Source organism: Thamnophis sirtalis, unplaced genomic scaffold (genome assembly GCF_051295495.1).
Source record: "Thamnophis sirtalis isolate CommonGarterSnake01/CBP01778 unplaced genomic scaffold, rThaSir2_p1.2 scaffold_4, whole genome shotgun sequence".
In the NCBI taxonomy this organism is placed as follows: Eukaryota; Metazoa; Chordata; class Lepidosauria; order Squamata; family Natricidae; genus Thamnophis; species Thamnophis sirtalis.
In genome coordinates this window covers 21,494,414-21,513,760 of record NW_028261384.1, presented here as the reverse complement: position 1 = coordinate 21,513,760, position 19,347 = coordinate 21,494,414, and the positions used below count along the sequence as shown (strand labels likewise).

Genomic DNA, 19,347 nt, shown 5'->3' with positions numbered 1-19,347 from the left:
GGTGAGTTGCCCACAATAAATTGGCCACACCGAGTTGTCGATGGTGAGTTGGCTGAAGCAAATTGCCCCTTTTTGCACTTCAACAAATTCTGCCATCTAGAGCACTGCTGATTTGAAGTTAGGCTAAATTTTTTGAAAGTTGTATAGTAAAGTATAGACATGACTCTCAAGTTTGTTTTGTTATCCAGGGAGTCTATTGTAGTTAAAACAATCAAATGCTCTGCACTTTAAATGTTAACTAAATAATTTGTCACATGTTTTCATAGACTGCAGCTCATTCCACCAATATCTAGTCATTCAATTAGAGATATACACTTGTCTCTCAGGATAGTTCATGGATCTGGTGATGTAGTTAACAATGTTCTTCTTACGGGCTTCTGAAACGCCTATGAGATCATTCACTTCCAGTAAACACTCAAATCATAGCATGTACGATTCCCAGTGTTCGGTGGCTGGATCATACGGAGTTGGTGGGGCGTGCATAGCTATTCTGCTCCAATCTCGTTGTTCAGCGATGGCTTGCTCGATGCCGCACAGGATGCTCCGGGATGGATGTACTTGCAAGGCTTCGTTTGCTCTTTTTGTTCTCCTAGTTGCCTTCCAATCCTACCTTGGTTGCCAGTGTTAGATCGTGTAAAGGAGGCACACAAAGGCTTCAGTAACAACAGCTCTTTATTGCAAGTCAAGTAAACATCCGGCTGGGGAAGGGTCGGGCAGCATCCCCTTTTAAAGGGATCTGTCAGACCTCTTGACCAATGGGATTCAACCCCTGTTCCCGCCGGAACAGAGGACCTTGGTGGAAACTTCTGTCAGTGTGTGTGTGTGTGGGGGGGAATATCTAACATAGAGAGTAGGCCAAACATACAGGATAGTGAGAGAGTAGGCTTACCATCTACCCACCCATATATCTCTCTGTCTCTCTTTTTCTCTCTCTCACCTATCCACACATCTGTCCATCTGTCCGTCCGTCCATCCATCCATCCATCCATCCATCCATCCATCCATCCATCCATATCTCTCTCTCTCTCTCTTTCTCTCTCTCTCTCTCTCTCTCTCTCTCTATCTATCTATCTATCTATCTATCTATCTATCTATCAATCCACCCACTCACCCTGTCTCTTTCTCATATGTGTGTATGTGTGTATATACGTATACTTACATACATACATACATGCAACCATCCATCCATCCATCCATCTATTTATCTATCTATCTGCCCTTTGAATGAGGAGTACCAGTTGCAGAAGGTGACTCGACCTTTACTGTTATATTAACTCATTTAAGAGGGATTCCAAGTGTGGAAGAAATGGCGGAGAGATGTTGAGAGTTAGCTAAATATTTTAATGCAGCTTTCCCTTGTCTTGGAATTTCAACCAATTGAGAATATTCAGAATTATATATATATCTTGACTCATTAGGGAAGTATCCCATGCTAGAAGAGACCTCAGGCCTATCACTTGCCTCTGCCCTTGCTTATTTATGTATAACAAATGAAATATTTAAAAAGTACAGCCAATTCACATCACATGGCAATCCTAGCCAATGTACCACCATTTGGAAAAGTGTAACATAGAGTAGTTCATACAAATACACTCTTCAATACAGTTGCTTGGTTTGGTAATGTTTCGTCCATATTTAGCTTTGATTTTATCATAGCCTAATCCATTTTTACTTAAGAAAGGGCAAAAAAATATCTTAGGTGCTTGCTTGATTGATCGATCAATCGATCGATCTACCCAGTACTTTTTAATTCTGTTTTGCACTTTCAACAAACCAGAAGTCTTTCCTGAGTGTCTTCTGGATTAGGTCAAAGGCCCATCTAATAAGACATCAAATAACAGATAATTTAATATATTAAGAAAGCTTACAAGAGAATGATAATTGTCTTCTACTGATGCTCTTCAGTAGTTTGATTTTATATTCAGGCAGTACCATGTTGCTATCGAAACTAGTAACTACTGCTAACCTCTAGTTCTTTTTTAAGTCCATTACATTGGTGACATCTAGTTTGATGGCAGTAAAATATATAATTTATCAATGCATGCAAGTCATTGGTGCTTTCTTTCCCTTTGATGATAGGTATTGTATTTCCATTTAAATGAGAGTAATTATTCCTAAATTTCTATTTGTATACAGCCAAACTATATATTTATAATGGATTTTAGTTTAGTTTAGTTTTAGTTTTTTTAATTTTGGTTTATTTGTATGCCGCCCTTCTCCAGGAGGGACTCAGGGCGGCGAACAACTCAAAGGGGAAAGGGAACATAAACAACAGTACACATAATTAAAATACACGAAAATCACACAGCCATACCAGTCGAGAGGGGAGGGGAACTCATCAACCCCAGGCCTGCCGGCACAGCCAGGTTTTGACGGCTTTCCGGAAGGCCTGGAGAGAGGTGAGGGTCCGGATCTCCGCGGGGAGTTCATTCCAAAGGGCCGGAGCTGCTACAGAGAAGGCCCTCCCCTGGGTAGTAGCCAGATGGCATTGGCTGGTGGACGGAACCCGGAGGAGGCCGACCCTGTGTGATCTGACGGGTCTTTGGGAGGTAATTGGCAGCAGGCGGTCTCTCAATTACCCAGGTCCAATACCATGAAGGGCTTTATAAGTTACGACTAACACTTTGAAGCGTATCCGGAGACTGATCGGTAGCCAGTGCAGCTCGTGGAGGATAGGTGTAACGTGGGTGTACCGAGGTGCACCCACAATCGCTTGCGCGGCTGCATTCTGGACGAGTTGAAGTCTCTGAATACTCTTCAAAGGCTGCCCCATGTAGAGCGCATTGCAGTAGTCCAGTCTTGAGGTCACGAGGGCATGAGTGACTGTTGCGAGTGCCTTCCGGTTCAGGTAGGGGCACATAATTGCTCCTCCATCTTATTCCAGCTGTCCTTTGCCACAAAAATGCTGGATTTCAATTTGAAGACGGAATATGGTCATTGTAGGAATTCACACCAGAACCACATCACATCACTCTAAATTGTGACCTGAGTGCCATATTTCTTTCAGGATAAGAGTGATGGGTTCAAAGTAGTAGTGGGTTTCAAAAATTTTTAGAACCTCTTCTGTAGGTGTGGCCTACTTTGTGGGTGTGGCTTGCCGGCCATGTGACCGGGTGGAAGTGGCTTGTTGGCCATGTGACTGGGTGGGAGTGGCTTGCCAACCATGTGAACAAGTTATCCTAGATGTGTGTGTGTGTGTCCCTTGATTTGCTAGTGGAGGTTGTAGACAAAAGGCCTTTACTCAGTATTAGCTTGTGGTAAGCTTGGAGGGGAGAACTGGACTAAAATGGCTCCTACCCTCATTACCACTAATTAGACTAATATTGTGGTGGCGAAAACAGAAGACTGCTCATTGTTTTTTTAATTGTTTTTTTATTTTAAAACAAACAAAAACATACACAAAATATATCATCAGTTACATGTCTATTTAGCATGTCGTTTGGTCACAAACATTTGTGCATCACCACTTTCAAATGCATATAAAATCAGTAGTTATCAACCCACTATATATGTAAATCATATATTCAATTTACTCTTATAATTTCTTCCTTTTAAACATGTATTCTAAAGATTAAATGCATATATATGCTAACTATCTGTTACATCATTGTAAATCTATTAAGTAATAACATATCTTTATGGTATCATCTATCTTATTTTAATATTTCTTGCAGTATATATAAAAACAATTATTTGTATATCATTACTTTCAAGTATATTATAAAATCATGAAATATCTATCATATATATATAAATACATATTTATTGTTGTATCATATAATCAACTATAATTATTATTTCTTCATTTTAAACAAGATATTCTAAATATTCAATTCATATACTGTATATACCAAAAATCCATTACTTTGTTATAAATCTATAGAATCTATATATTCAATTCATATATAACAATATTCCATTACATTTTTATAAATGTATAAAATTTATATAAAAATAATGTCTTTATAATATCTCCTATCACATTCTATTATTACAATTCAAGATTGTGGTAATTGTATCCATTGATAAACAAGTCCCAAATCTTAAAAAAATGTTCATCCTCTTGTTCTTTGATTTCAAATGTCAATATACTCATTTCAGCACATTCCTTTTTTTTTTTTTTCCCGAATAACTTCCTCCTGGGTTGGTATTTTCTCATTTTTCCAATTTCTTGCAAATACAATTCTGGCTGCTTTTAAAATATTTACAATCAAATATTTCAAGTCTTTATTATATGTATCTGGTATTAACACCCAATAAAAGAGTCTCTTGTTTAAAGCCTATACGTTTCCGTGTCATTTTTTTCAACCATGTGTGGATTTTAGTCCAATACTTTTTAGCTTCTGTACAAGTCCACCATATGTGGTAGTATGATCCCGGTGTCTGATGACATTTCCAACACTTTTCCGATTTGTTTTTGAACATTCTTGCTATTCTCGTTGGGGGTAGAGACCACCTGTAAAACATCTTATACAAATTTTCCTTATAAACTGTTATAAAATTGTCATTTTATAATTTTGGGACCACAATTTCTCCCATTTTTCTAGTTCAATCCCCTGTCCAAAATTTTTCCACAAGCTATCATAGGTTCTTTAACTTCTTCTTCTTTTAACTTAACCTCTAGTAAACGTCCATATAGTTTTTAAATTACTTTTTCATCAGTACCTGTCAAAATTTCATGTTTTTTTATCATAATAACCTTCCATTTTGCAATCTTTGTCATTTCTAGATTGAATTTGCACATATGAAAACCAATTCATTTCTATTCCTTCCTGTTTCAGCTCTTGCATTGATTTGAGTTTACTCTCTGCATTCAAAATTTCACCATATCTGTTTGTTCCTTTTTGTATATTATTTGATATGAAAAGGCTTCAATGGTTGATAGCCAGACTGGTATTTTTAAGTAATATTGTTTTTTAGTCTTCTCCCAATTCAATTAACAAAGCTTCCCTTACGTAATGTCTTCTGAAATAACCCTGTTTTTTAATACCTTTATAGCATAAAAAAGCATGCCATCCCAACAATAAGTCATGTCCTTCTAGAGTCAATAATCTAGAGTTCTTTACTGTTATCTACTCCTTAACCCACACCAAGCTAGTTGCCTGGTGATATAATTCCCAATTGGGTAGGCCCATGCCTCCTCTTAATCTAGCCTCTTGTAACGACTTTAATTTTATTCTTGCTTTTTTCCCCTGCCAGATGAACTTCAAAACTATTTTATTTAATTCGTCAAAAAAAAAAATTCCCTAGTCTAATTGGAATTGTTTGGAACAGATATAAAATTCTAGGTAAGATGTTCATTTTGATTGTAGAAATTCTCCCTATCATTGATAATTGTAATTTCCCCATTTCATTAGATCAGAAGCAATCTGTTGCTTTAAGTTTATAATAATTATTCTCTTTAAGAGTGCTACATCTTGTAGTTAAATATATTCCTAAATATTTAACCTTGTTTGTAATTTGGATCTCCAACGCTTCTGCCAATTCTTCATTTTGTCTCGATGCTATATTCTTTGTCAAAATTTTCATTTTGAACTTATTTTCAAACCAGCTATACACCCATATTCCTCTATTCCCTCAATCTATTTAGGTGCCATTTCAAGTGGATCCTCGAGAATAAAAACCAATTCATCTGCAAATGCTTGTAACTTATATTGTTTTTTTATTTTCATTCCTTTTATTTCTTTTTCTTCTCTGATCTTTCTATTTAATACTTCTAAGGTTAAGACAAAGAGTAAGGGTGATAATGGGCAGCCCTATCTTGTACCGTTCTTTATTTCAATGGAATCCATCAATTCTCCATTTATCATTATCTTTGCTGTTTGTTTATAGCATATAGTTCGAATGGCTTGTGAGAATTTACAAAAGTTTATCTGTTCCAATTGTAAGAACATAAATCGCCAGTTCACGTTGTCAAATGCTTTTGGGGCATTTAAGAAGATCAAAGCCATTTGTTTTTCAGGGTGCGCCTCATAATACTCCAATGTATTCAAAATTATTCTCATGTTATCTTTAATTTGTCTTTTTGGTAGAAACCGCTTTTGGTCGGGGTGAATAAAACCATTTCAATATTTTTTAAGTCTTTCTGCTAGTATCGAAGCAAATAGCTTATAGTCTGAATTCAGCAAGGAGACTGAAGGCTGCTCATTGTTGATGTTCATTGAAGCATTGTTTTTCTGTAGCAGTACTCTTCTCTCCAACATATTAGCCTTCCTGAAGAACAGAGCTTTTTAAGACTTTTGTGGTCTGATACTATATTGTTTTATGTATTGCTTTAATATATTCATGATATTTTTGTTTGATTACTGTGTTTTATTATTGTGAACGTCTAAGAATCATATAATTGTAGAGAGATGTAATAGAGATAGGTGGATGGATGAATGGACGGATGGATGGACAGATGTAGAACCCACAAGAAGCTTCCCTGGGACTTTCCAGAAAGCCCAGAAATTAAGTAGCAGCCCTTGACCTCTGAAAATCTGACCTGCCAACAGCTTTGAAATAAACATGTTTAATAACAAAAGAGAAATGGAACAAAACAAACTGATACTTTCATATCACTTTCATCCAAAACAGTAAATATGTTTAACAGAATTTTTTTTACAATAACTAATTCAGGAATTAGGATTACAAGAAATTAATACAAACACATTTTGCATATAGACATTTCAATATAAAATCTAAACCGTTGTGTTGATAATCACTCTATAACATACATAGTATGCCTCTACTAAACTGTTTTATAAAAGTTAATATATTCATCCCATAGGATGTACAAAAGTTTGTTCTTGAACCAGTTTGACTATCATTCAAAACATTTTTCTAAATGCACCCAAATCTTCAAAAACAAAAGGAGGTATTCTTTCCATAGGAATATAAAATAACCATAACACCTAACTACATGTCTATTTTTAACACATAGTTCTTAAATTAATTAAGTTCACCTTCATGAGTCATTTATACAACGTATCAACATTCAAATAGCCTATGATTACAGTTACTAAGTCTTTGTGTAATTTACATTCACATGACAGAGTTTATCTCAAGATCTAGCATAGTTCCCATTCATGTCTAAGAACTATTGTGTTGGAAAATATTTGCAGCCAGCAAGGGGAGCAAGCATTTGGACAATTCTCTGTCTAGCAGCTTGATAATTAAAAAGTTAAACAGGAGGTGCAACTAAAGTCACAATAGGGGTTTCCTTCCCTCAAAACCAGTAGATATACATGAATCAAATAATACATATTCATTAGGAAATTAGGTAAAGGTTCCCTCGCACATATGTGCTATTGTTCCCGACTCTAGGGGCCAGTGCTCATCTCCATTTCAAAGCTGAAGAGCCAATGCTGTCCAAAGACGCCTCCGTGGTCATGTGGCTGGCATGACCAAATGCCGAAGGAGCACAGAACAGTTACCTTCCCACCAAAGGTGGTTCCTATTTTTCTACTTGCATTTTTAGGTGCTTTCGAACTGCTAGGTTGGCAGAAGCTGGGACAAGTTATGGGAGCTCACTCCTTTATGCGGCACTAGGGATTCGAACCGCCAAACTGCCAATCTTTCTGACTGACAAGCTCAGCGTCTTAGCCACTGAGCCACTGTGTCCCTCTCATTAAGAAACTAGGTGACCCAGAATTCACTATGTTTTCTTGGAAATGTTCTTAGCTTATGTACAGAATTCTTCAATTTGCCATACCCACACTTTGAAAGGAAGGAGGTCATTGCCACAGCACTAAGAGTTAGGGGAAATGACCCTCCCCCCCCAAAAAAACGAAGCCCCAAAATATTATTTTAAAAGGATATGCTTATCTCACTTGATAATCAAAACTAAGCATAAAAAAAACTAGTGGTGGATCATAAATATGCTCTTTTGCTCCAATATTACTTCATTCACTTAGTAAGAAGACAATGGGAAAATAGGGGTTGAACTACAGGTAAGAAAAGGTAAGGGATTTGTTTGTTTTTTTAACGTAAGCCAAGTAATAGAAACCAAGGAAAGGACTCATTGTCAGTGTAATTGCATTTTAAAAATTAGAGTTACCAGAGCAAGGGTGTATGCGCGTGTATATGTGTGCGTGCGTGATTAACAGTAGCAATGGAACTCATCCAGTACATTCATTAAACATCGTTAGAGTTCAAGGAATCCAAGCACAGCCAATTAAAAGCTCTCATGCTCTCTCCCTCCCACCCCTCTATATATAATTAGTCCTGTTCAGTTCCACATGAGAGACCCCCAAGTCTAGTCGTAATCTAGTGTTGTTGATCCACGGACAATGTTAAAGTAGCCAGCTAATGCTCCAAGGTCTATATATAATGAGCGTTGTCTCCTCAGCAAATCCGACTCCTCAGTAATTCCAAGACTTGAAGAATCTAACAAGGAAAAATTAAAGGAACATATATTATACACTAGAAAAGTAGTTTTAGAATAATTAACTGGGCAGACTGGGGATTCTTCCATCTCTGGAGATGGATCAATTACTGTTTGAGGATCCATTAATTGGTTTTCCTCCATTAATTGGACCGGTGGTGAAATTCAAATTATTTTTACTACCAGTTCTATGGGCATGGCTTGGTGGGCATGGCAGGGGAAGGATACTGCAAAATCTCCATTCCAGGGGAAGGATATTACAAAATCTCCATTCCCACCCCACTCTGGGGCCAGCCAGAGGTGGTATTTGCTCGTTCTCCAAATTACTTAAAACTTCCACTACTGGTTCTCCAGAACCTGCTGAATTTGGACTAATTTTATAGTCCTTTCCAACTTCCACAGTTCTGTGATTCTATGGTTTATGAATTCCCTTCCTTCCTCTATAAATAAGTAGAGGAACTGTATACATAATAATGGCTCCCAATTAAAATAACTTCAAAGGGGAAGATAAGATTATCAACAGTTTTACTCTTCTTAGCTAAATATTGTCATCAATTAAATAGATGTTTGTTCCTTTAGCAATCCTCAAATGTTCTTCATAAAACCTCCTTGGAAAAACTAAATGTACAATGAGCTAGAGAAATAGTTTATTTTGTAAACCAATTAGAGATGAGCACATGTCTAATAAAGTTTTATATCAAATATGAAAGAGAGATTTATGTGTGCTGATGTAGATTTGTCTTAGCTCTGTTAGAACAAGAATTGTTTGACAAATGAATACAGGGAAATTAGGAATGAAGTCCACCACAATTAAATAAAAAGCATATTGGCCTGATACTGGCTAGGAAAAAAGTAATCTGGTGAACTATGAAATTTGACTGCACTGTTAGAAGGCTGGGAATATAATTATTGATGAAAATAAGGATGTTCTAGGAAAATGAAGAAGACAGATACAGCAAACCAACCACACTCAAGTTAGTCTTCTATTGTGATTTTCCCTCTTATAGCCTTTTTAAAAAAATAATCTAATATTTCAGTTTTTGCAGAATATTATAAATAGTCCTCAGGTTATAATGACTATCCAAGTATTAGGACTGCAAGCACGTGACTGCAGGAGCATTGCAATGGCCAGAACTCTGAGCACCCAATGTAAGTTCCCATCATTCAGTCCTGTGGCAAGTTTGAATGATTGCTGAATGTGTGATTGTAACCGAAGGACTACTTAGATTACATACTTTTGCAAGTTCCAAAATACTTGTTGAGATTCGTAGATGCCAGTGTGAACCTACTGAAATGATTTTGCAGTAATTGCACACTTTATCTAAAGCCGTTTTAGTTGAGAAGCATTCTGCCTTGCTCTTAAATATTGGTTTCGCTGGCCCTCAGACTTGGGAAGGGCGTGGGCAGGGGTGTGTTTCAGCCAGTTCGGACCGGTTCATGCAAACCAGATGCTAATTTTACATTGGGTTCCCTGAACCAATAGTTGCAAGGACTGCCTGGCCTGCCCACCCCTCACCTCTCTTCCCAGAAGTCTCCACACAGCCCATTTTGAATGCCAGGTAAGTGCAGGGCCCGTATGGAAGCTCTGGAAGGGCAAAAAACGGGCCTCCCAGAAGTTGCAGAAATTTGGGAACAGGCCCATTTCTGGTCTCTGGTGCCTGGGGAAGGCGGTTTTCGGCCTCCCAAAGGCTCAAAGAACGCCTCCAGAGATTGGGAAGTGTGAAAAACAGGCGTCCCGGAAATTCTGAAAGTCCAGAAACAGGTCCATTGCTGGCCTCCAAAGCCCAGAGAGACTGTTTTCGCTCTCCCGGAGGATCAAGGAACATCTCCAGAGCCTGGGGAGTGTAAAAACAGGCCTCCTGGAAGTTCAGAAAGTCCGGAAACAGGCCTTTTTCTGGCCTCTGAAATCCAGGGAGGCTGTTTTCGCACTCCTGGAGGCTCAAGGAATACCTCCAGAGCCTGGGGAATGTGAAAACGAGCCTATTTCCGCCTCCTGGAAGTTCAGGAAGTAACGGAAATAGGCTCGTTTCTGGCTTCCGGAGCCATGGGAAGGCCATTTTCGCCCTCCTGGAGGCTTGAGAAAAGCCTCCAAAGCCTGGGGTGGGTGGCACCATGGTGCAGGAGGCTGAATAGGCCATGCCCACCATGGCCACACCTACCCAGCAACTGGGCAAAGACCCAGTTGCTAAAAAATCTTTGCCATAAGGACCAGAGCTGTTTGGAAGGTGTAAGAGCAGAGCGTACCTGTAATGTTGTCAGAGAGTTCCAACTCATTCTTCTCCAGCAACCTCTTTCGTGCAAAAAGAGCTGAGTCCAAACTCTGACACCGGGGCTGTTCCTCCCGTGATGGGTGCAAGGCTTCATGTTTGAGCAATTCTGTAGCCGAAAGTCTCTGGTTGGGGTTCCTTTCAAGAGCTGCTTCCAATAACTGTCTCATATTAGCACTGCAGTTCTCAGCAATGTCTTCAAGGGGCGGAGCTTGCTTATGAATCTAGCCAAATAAATGTTTAAAAAAGGAAGGTTGTAACTTGATGCTTAAGAGAAGCCAGGGAAAAGTTTCCCAGAGTTGCCCGAATATATGCATGTTGTAAAGTTACCACTCTAGGAATTTCCTCTCCCTGATTCACAGGTTGGAAAATTGCCATTCTACTCCCGGGACAAAAAGCCAGAGGAATTCTGGAAGGAGAGCCAGTTTCACATTGAAACTTGCTCCCAAAGCAGGTTCAAATTCAACATAAGGTCTACAATCCTAACTCAGAATATCCAAGGCCAGCAAACACAGATGCACAGCATTTGAACAATCTAATTTGAGGAGCAAAAGGGAATGAGATGGGCATGCTTTAATTAAGAAACATAGTTCTTTTGGCTTAGGCTGGTGCTGTCACTCCTGTCACAAAACACAACCTCCCAAGGCATAACTTGCCAGCATTGCATATTTCCAGATGATACTTAAATTGGTTTCAAAATGAGGTGGGATTTATGTGTTTGAAAGGCGTCTATGTAGACAGTTAGATTTTTTTTTAATGTTCTATTTCTGGTCTGATAAAGAAGAAATTAGCCAGAAAAATATTGCCTAATTTTAATCAATTGAGCTTTGGGCCAATTCCAAACAGTACTGATGAGTTTTATAGTAAATAGGATGAATCACTGGCTGGTGAAGTTTAGGTTCTGTAAAAACTAGTAAGCTGAATCACGCAGTGCTGCCTTTTTAAAATTTATTTTTCCCTTGCAAATTTCTCAGCTTGCAGTTTTTATCTCCCTCCCACTCAGACCAACATCTTCATTCTCCAAATTGTTCCCTTATCCACAATCTTGTGGAGATTGAAGAAGTTTTTACACAAGGGGAATGCAAAAGGCCTGAGGGGTAGCATAGCAGCATATCGGCTCACTTCATAGATTCATATCTACATTGTTTTATTTTCACTATATTTCAGTAGTCAGACATAGCAAGGCAGAGTACACTTCTATTTTCCCCATCCCAAATACCAAAAACCTCCCTTCTGACTTTGGTATTAACTCTGTACTGCTTGGTACATAATTATGACACTACCATCTCAACTGTCTGGACTGCTTACAATAGAACAGCTATGCTTATCTCTAATACAAAGGAAACTTGGGAGTTCCCATTCAACCAGTTGGGGAAGGTTCCACATAGAAATTTAGATTACATTGAAAGGCAACTGTTTAATCCTTTTTTCCTGTGCTACTTGACCACTGAAGTTGCCTCTTCCCCAATTGCTCAGGGTTGGGCAAGCCCATCAAGCACATCACACATTTGGAAAGAATTTTGGAAGCCTTCAAATTCGACTCCTTGCATATTTCAAGAAAGCCAAAGCAACAATCCTTTCCACACCCAAAGATGCGCGTGCACGCACGCACACACACACACACACACACATCTCACCAAGAGAAGCATTCTTTAGATACCTATGGGAATTGAAGATGATAAGCATGAACATACTGACTACAGAAGCACTGATTGCAATCCTTGCTTAAAGCAACAGGATGGGTACTTAGGATTCCAAGCCTCAGGCAAAGTATTCTGTGAGAAAGAAGGATTGTTTTCCTTTTGTAGCAGTTTGTGTTTTTGTTCTGGCCCTTGCTAGATTCATGATGTGACCCAAATTGTAATGTTACATTTCTCTGAAATGAAACTCCTATATTAAATGCAGAAGGTTTCAGACTGAATTTCTGCCTGATCTACTTAACAAGTTCAGGATTGCAAACGCCTTGGCTCAGGGTTGCAAAACATAGAAAATGAATTTAGAGTACAGGTAGTCCTCGACGTACAACCAGAAGCTCAAAATTTCTGTTACAAAGTGAGACAGCTCTTAAGTGAGTTTTGCCACATTTTACGACCTTTCTTGCCACAGTTACCGTATTTTTCGGCGTTGAGATGCCCTCAAAAAAGAGGGTGAAAATCTGGGTGCATCTTATACACCAAATACAGCATTTTTGGCTTCCCGAAACCATGCCCCCTTTGCAAAAATGGACATGCAGAAGGTTTGGGAGGCTTGCAAAGTGCTCATGAAGGCTGGAGAAGGCAAAAATGAGCAAAAAAAAAAAGGGCCCTTTTGCTCGTTTTTGTCCCCCCGTCCTCCAGGAGCACTCTACAAACCTCCCAAAGTGTCTGCATGCCTTTTTTTACAAAGCTTTTTGCTCATTCCCCCTCCCCAAACCCCAGGAGCACTCTACAAGATTCCCAAAGCTCTGTTTTGCAAAAAAAAAAACAAAACAAAACAAAACAAAAAAAAACCATGGCCTGCAGAGTGCAAAACCTTTCTTTTAAATTTACCTCTTCAAAATCTTGGTGCGTCTTATACTCTGGTGCATCTTATAGTCCAAAAATACGGTAAGTATCCTGACCTGATCTTTAGCTTCACTTTCTTGTTTACAATTTCCAATATGGCTAATCCTATGTGCACTACATAGGCACCCAGCATCTAAGACTGGATGCATATGTGGTGCAGAGAAGCAAAAGCATGGCTTTTCCAATGTGTCCTTGTCAACTGAGGAGAGAATGGGACTGTGATTGAACCCAGAATTATATTTGTAAGTTGCTCCAGTTTTTAAACGGATCACTGCACCCAATTTCTTGCAGTGGTTATAACATGAACATGATGGTTATTAGGCAAATCCATTATCTCAAATAGGTATTTTTTGCTGGAAACCAGCAAAACAGTCACAGAACCACAGAATGCTTCAAATGGTCATAATTGTGGGCTGATCACTGAGCATCCCAAAAATGATCATGTGACTATAGGTGATGAATAGCCCTGAACAGGTCTATTTTAACTTTGAACTGTTGTTAACAACCAGTCAAAAGTTGAGGATCACCTTTATCATGAACCTATTATGTTTTATATTATAAGGCACTGTATATAATGATTGGCATATGATTTCAATTAACTGCAGTTACTATTTGGTATACTTAAAAATATTGATAATATGATGATTATTGTATATTAATGTATCAAATCTTATTGTCCAAGCCCATTCAGAGATAATAAATTTATAATAAACAACAAGCAATGTAGTTGACAACTTATTTTGCCTGATTTTTTTTTTTTTGGCTTGGGAATAGGGTTAGGATTAATGAATGTTGAACTGTAATGCTAGAAAAGAAAGTCTATTCCCACATATACCCTAGATTTCCAAAGAGTCCTACCAAGCTGTGATTTTCTTCCAGTTCTGCTTTTAAACAGAATGACACCAAGAGCAAATCGAACACAGTTCCATTTCTAAAAACCTCATCACCTTTTCAAAACCAAGATCTACCCAGTATATTTCAACCTTGCTAAATTTAAGATTGGTGGACTTCAATTCCTAGAATTCCTCAGCTGGGGAATTCTGGGAGTTGAAGTCAATGTATCTTAAATTTGTCAACGTTGAAAAACACTGTTCTAATCACTGCACTACTATAAGAGGTCTACAGAAAGAGGTTGTCAACTGGCATCTGAACACCTATTGAACAATCAATTAAATAAACTTACTATGTAGAGATAGGAGGGATAGGAGGCACGAGGATATCGACTGACCCATGGTGGAATGCCAGTTTGCATGTGGATGATGGTTGCTCCCAGGCTGTAGATGTCAGCTTTTGTACTATGGCCTCGGCAGAGAATCACTTCTGGACTCATGTAAATCTTCAAATAAAATCCAAAAGAAAATTAGCTTCTGTGACAACTTTACTCTGGAATCATCTTTAAAGTCAAGCAGTTTGACACAGAAAGTTTTAAAAAAGAACTTTGCATTTTCGCTGATCTCACTTAAAAGCCAGGCAAAATTTGAGCTTTTGCTCAAAGAAACAGGAGAATTATTGGTGCCAAGTTTGGCTGCCCATTTTGATGGCCAACTGACAACTAACAAAGAGCAAGAAATCATAATAGACTATCCTATTTAAGATTTTTCAAAGATTTATATTGATAACAATGACTACATTTGTAGGGAACCTTGCTTTCATTTAAACCTGTCTATATCTGAAACACTCTTCAGTAGTGTTTTACCTGTTTCTAGTGCAATTCTATCTCATAAGCATGTTTAGCCAGTATTAATCTTGATACTAAATGACATGTTAAAGCTGTTTAGCTACAGCATGGTGGTTGTTTCACTAAGGCATAATAAATTGGAGAAGGGAACAGAGAAGAAGGGTAAGTCCATGGCAGTCATCCTTAATTACTATGATACATATGGGGCTATCTTCTCACGGGGAACCATTACCTCTGTTCCTCGAAGTTCTTTGGGATAATAAACTTCTTCTGCCATTTGAACACTAAGTCCAAAATCCACTAAAACAGCTTTGGTTGACATGAAAACGATGTTGCTTGCTAGAAATTAAAGGAACAATGAGGATTAGGATAGGGAGGGAACAATTTTCATGTTGACTTTAACACAGAAAACACCTTAACAGGCAGGAATTAAAAGGAAAGCAATTATTAAACAGGCACGTATGGAGCAAAAATACACTTGGGACTTCTTTTACCAGTGATTCATAATTGGATGGAAAAAAAGCCATTATAGCTGCTTTGCCTCACGTCCTGCACTTGAACAAGTCTAGAGAGGGATTGTTTGACTCGGATGTTGAGCTGCATATATATATAGTATGAGCCTCAAGATACATCAGAAGGAACAGAAGAGATAGCGGAGATATCTCTGTAGAGATGGGCTTCTGACCTTGGTCTCATCTTCCCCTTATATCATTGTCCCTTTGAGAACCTAATTATGGGTTTTCAAGAAGCTCACGAGAACAATTCCAAGTTAAGAAACTTCCTGGACTTCCAAACCAAAGGTATGAGATACACTTCACAAACCCACTTTGGTAGACCTTCAGCAGCAACCTGAGCAACTGATAGACACAATACACGCTCAATTCCAGACTTTGTGGATGGTTGTAATCCTAAAGCAAATTAAAATTCTGAGATCTGAAATATCTATTTTTTTTTAGATGCTCACAGCATTTCACATGGATAAAGCCACGACTCCTCAGATGTCTTTGAAATTATCTAAGTGTTAAAGTAACCCTAGTCACAGCAATGATGGGAAAACTTTATATTTATTTTATTTATTTTCTATTTATTTTGCCAAGCATGAATTAGATAACAGATATATGTAGAAACTTGATTATGAATACAAGAAATGGATACAAATACAAGGGGATATTAGTAGAGGAATGGTAGGCACGTTGGTGCGCTTATGCACGTCCCTTAAAGATCAAGGAATGGGGTGAGGTCAACAGTAGACAATCTAAGGTTGAAGTTTTTGGGGTTTGGGGAAGAAACCAAATTGTCAGGTAGTGCAATCCAGGCATTGACAATTCTGTTGCTGAAGTCAAATTTTCTGCAATCACGTTTGTAGCGATTTACCATAAATTTGTATCTATTGTGAGCTCGTGTGTTGTTGTGGTTGAAGCTGAATTAACAGGTAGGACATTGTAGCATATAATTTTATGTACTATGCTTAGGTTGGATCGGAGACACGAAGTTCAAAGTTGTCTAAGCCCAAAATTTCAAGTCTGGTGTCATAAGGTATTTGGTTGCAAGGAGAGGAGTGAAGGACTCTTCTCGTGAAATATTTCTGGACTCATTCGATTGTATTAATGTCTGATATGCAGTGCATGTTCCAGACAGATGAGCTGTGTTCAAGAATTGGTCTAGCAAAAATGTTGCATGCCCTAGTTTGCAGTTTAATATTACTGGAGAAGAAGCTACACAAGATTAGGTTTACAACTCTTAATGACTTTTTGGCAAGGCTGTTACAGTGGGCTTTGATGCTTAGTTCATTTGAGATGAGTACTCCGAGCTCCTTGACAAAGTGGGGGTCGTTTACAAGGTCATATCCACCCAGCTTGTATTTTGTGTTTTGATTTTTTAAGAAACAGAAATATGATCTCTCCCTTCTTCCCCATTCAACTAAACCTTGGGGAAGATCAATTTAAACAAAAAATCCCAGTGGCAGGCAAGAGACTAAAGGTTGCATCAGATTGTTGAGGCAATATGCTGACCCTGCAAGCTGCTTAGAGAGGGCTGTAAAGCACTGTGAAGCAGTATATAAGTCTAAGTGCTATTGTTATTAGATTACCCCAACACCTGCATGTCAGGTAACATATACCTCTGTAATTTAGAAAGTTGAATAGTTGTTGCATTTACATTTATGTGAATGTTAACATTCTGGTTAGGGACACTCAAACAACAAAGGATCAACCATGATTGGATCAACCAAACATCCATGCAGGACACACATCTCCATACAACATGTACCTAAGATTTAGGAGGTCTGCATGTTGGCCTGTCTGCAAACATTTGCAACTTAGTCTTCCCCTCAACCGTTTGCTGCGTATATAGTGTATTTAGGACTACAATTAGACTGGCAAATCTAGAAGGTACTAAATTGAGGAAAACTCATGGCTGGCCTAAAATATGCCTTTGGAATGAAGTAGACCTAAGGTAACAAGGAGCAGAACTTTGTTCAGAAGGATAGTGAATATTAGAACTTCCAAAAGTCTTTCCTCATGGCTGAATTCAATCACTATCTACTCAGCCTTCGTTTGTAGAAAACTCTATTGTTGTGCAATTTTCTACCCACATTGCCAAACTCTATGCTGCCTCTTCAGTAATTCATCTATTATACAGTAAGTCACTGCTATATGGCACTGTCCTAATTGCAGATGATATTGTGTGACAATCAAGCCATTCGGTCAGTCCCCTCAGTTTTACTGCCCTGTTTTGCTTGTCATCAGCCAGGAATTTTTTTAAAAAAATATCCCTGAATCTTGCAATGAGAAGATGTGGCTTAGAGACCTAATAATGAGGAAAGAAAGAAAAAATTGGGCTGTGAATGACTGTCACCGTGTGGGGGGGAGGGGGGTTGTATGTTTAAAACGGCATTTGTATCTGTATGTTTTACTCTATATTGTTATGTATGATTTGTCTTGCTTATGTCGTTGTATTTATGTTGTTGTATTTTTCTTCTTGTTTTTTAAAGGTAATAATGTTTAATAAAAATTATATTTAAAAAAAAAAAATCCTTTCCTTCCTGTGTCTTTCTCTTATGCCCCATTCTTTCCTAACTCATGTTGAACAAAGAAAAAAAAACACAGAGTAGAGTCCCAAAGGAAGCTGTGTTAGAAGCAGCTTTGTTGCTTAGGAATTTTCTTCCTTTCTTTCTGTAGCAGGCAGTAATGGGGAGGACCAACAGTGGGGCATAATGCCGATAAGCTAAGTGGCTTGGCTGCAGGTGTCCCAGGACCTGATTGCCCTGATCCCTCTTCCACAGGGATTTAAGTTATGTCCAATCAGGAGCAAGGGAGGGGCAGGAAGGCCCAGCTAATTGGCAGCCCCAATCACCACAGGCACCTGGGTGACTGGCCAGCTGGAGGTGCCTCAGGACCTCAGCACTCAAGTGTGACAGGACTTGGGATAATTGCAGGGGATGGTGCTCATCCAGGGGATAATTGCTGGGCAGATGACCCTGCCAGAAATTAGGGGGGAAAGGTATGGCTCAGGGAGGATATAAAAGGTGCTTGGCACAAAGGGGGAACAAAGGAAAAGAAAGGGAGAAAAGAAAGGAGACAGATAGAGGGAGACAAGCAGAGGAATGGCAGGAGAGAAACGCAAGTGGAGGCAAAGTAAACATAGGAAGAGGAGAAATATGGGAAGAGGGGCTTTCTGGCCCACCCTGCCACCACCCAACTACACCCCCCTTGGTTGAGCTGCACAGAAGACAAGAGAGGCAAGAGGGAAGGAGAGTGAGTGAGTGAGTAAGTGAGTGAGTGAGTGAGTGAGTGAGTGAGAGTGTGAGTGTGAGTGTGTGTGTGTGTGTGTGTGTGTGTGTGTGTGAGAGAGAGAGAGAGAGAGAGAGAGAGAGAGAGAGAGAGAGAGAGAGAGGGAGAGTCGCCAAGCAAGTGGCCCCAATGGGGGCACCAGACATACCAGGAGGAGAGCAGATCTAGGCAAGTGGGTGAACCAGTGACCAGAAAGGGCATCAGACATACCAAATAGCAGCAGAAGGGAGCTGATGCAGATGAGTGGGTGAGCCATGAGCCAGATGCACCAGAAGACAGGGAAGGCAAGTTGATCCATGGACAAGTCAGTGAAAAGAGAGGGTGCCAGATTTACCAGAGGGTGATGGAGGTGAGGTAAACTGAGCTGGGCGATTGGAGCTGTCTGGGTGAGTGACCAGAATGGGCTGAAGACCAGGACGAGGAACAGGCCTTGAGACGTCAGGCTAGCAACCGAGAGCGGGGAGGACCTAATTGTCTTGGGAAAGGGACAGAGGGATCTGGACTCCAGTGGCCCTTTTGGGGATAAGCGCTACATTTACATGGGCAACAACTGTCATTCCAGAGTTAACCATGCTCTCTGAAGAAGGGAAAAGAGAAGAGCTATGCTAAACTAAATGTTCACTTTAATCCTGGCTGGGCAGTCAAGTGGAGTTCGTCCAGATCTAAGAGATGCTGTCCTGCAGATTGTTGGGGAGGGCCCACA

At 39.3% G+C, this 19,347-nt stretch overlaps 1 protein-coding gene across 1 annotated transcript in view; it reads right to left on the bottom strand.

Moving 5' to 3' along the window:
* Window positions 1-6,106: 6,106 nt before the first annotated feature.
* MAP3K8 (mitogen-activated protein kinase kinase kinase 8) overlaps window positions 6,107-19,347 on the bottom strand; it is a 34,952-nt gene continuing 21,711 nt past the window's right edge. Inside the window, exons 5-8 of the mRNA XM_014065723.2 lie at window positions 15,086-15,192; window positions 14,359-14,511; window positions 10,610-10,856; window positions 6,107-8,367 (exon numbers count right to left, since the gene is read on the bottom strand). Of these exons, the coding sequence (XP_013921198.1) occupies window positions 8,237-8,367; window positions 10,610-10,856; window positions 14,359-14,511; window positions 15,086-15,192 (638 nt within the window). The 3' untranslated portion in view covers window positions 6,107-8,236. The remainder of the gene's footprint in view (window positions 8,368-10,609; window positions 10,857-14,358; window positions 14,512-15,085; window positions 15,193-19,347) is intronic.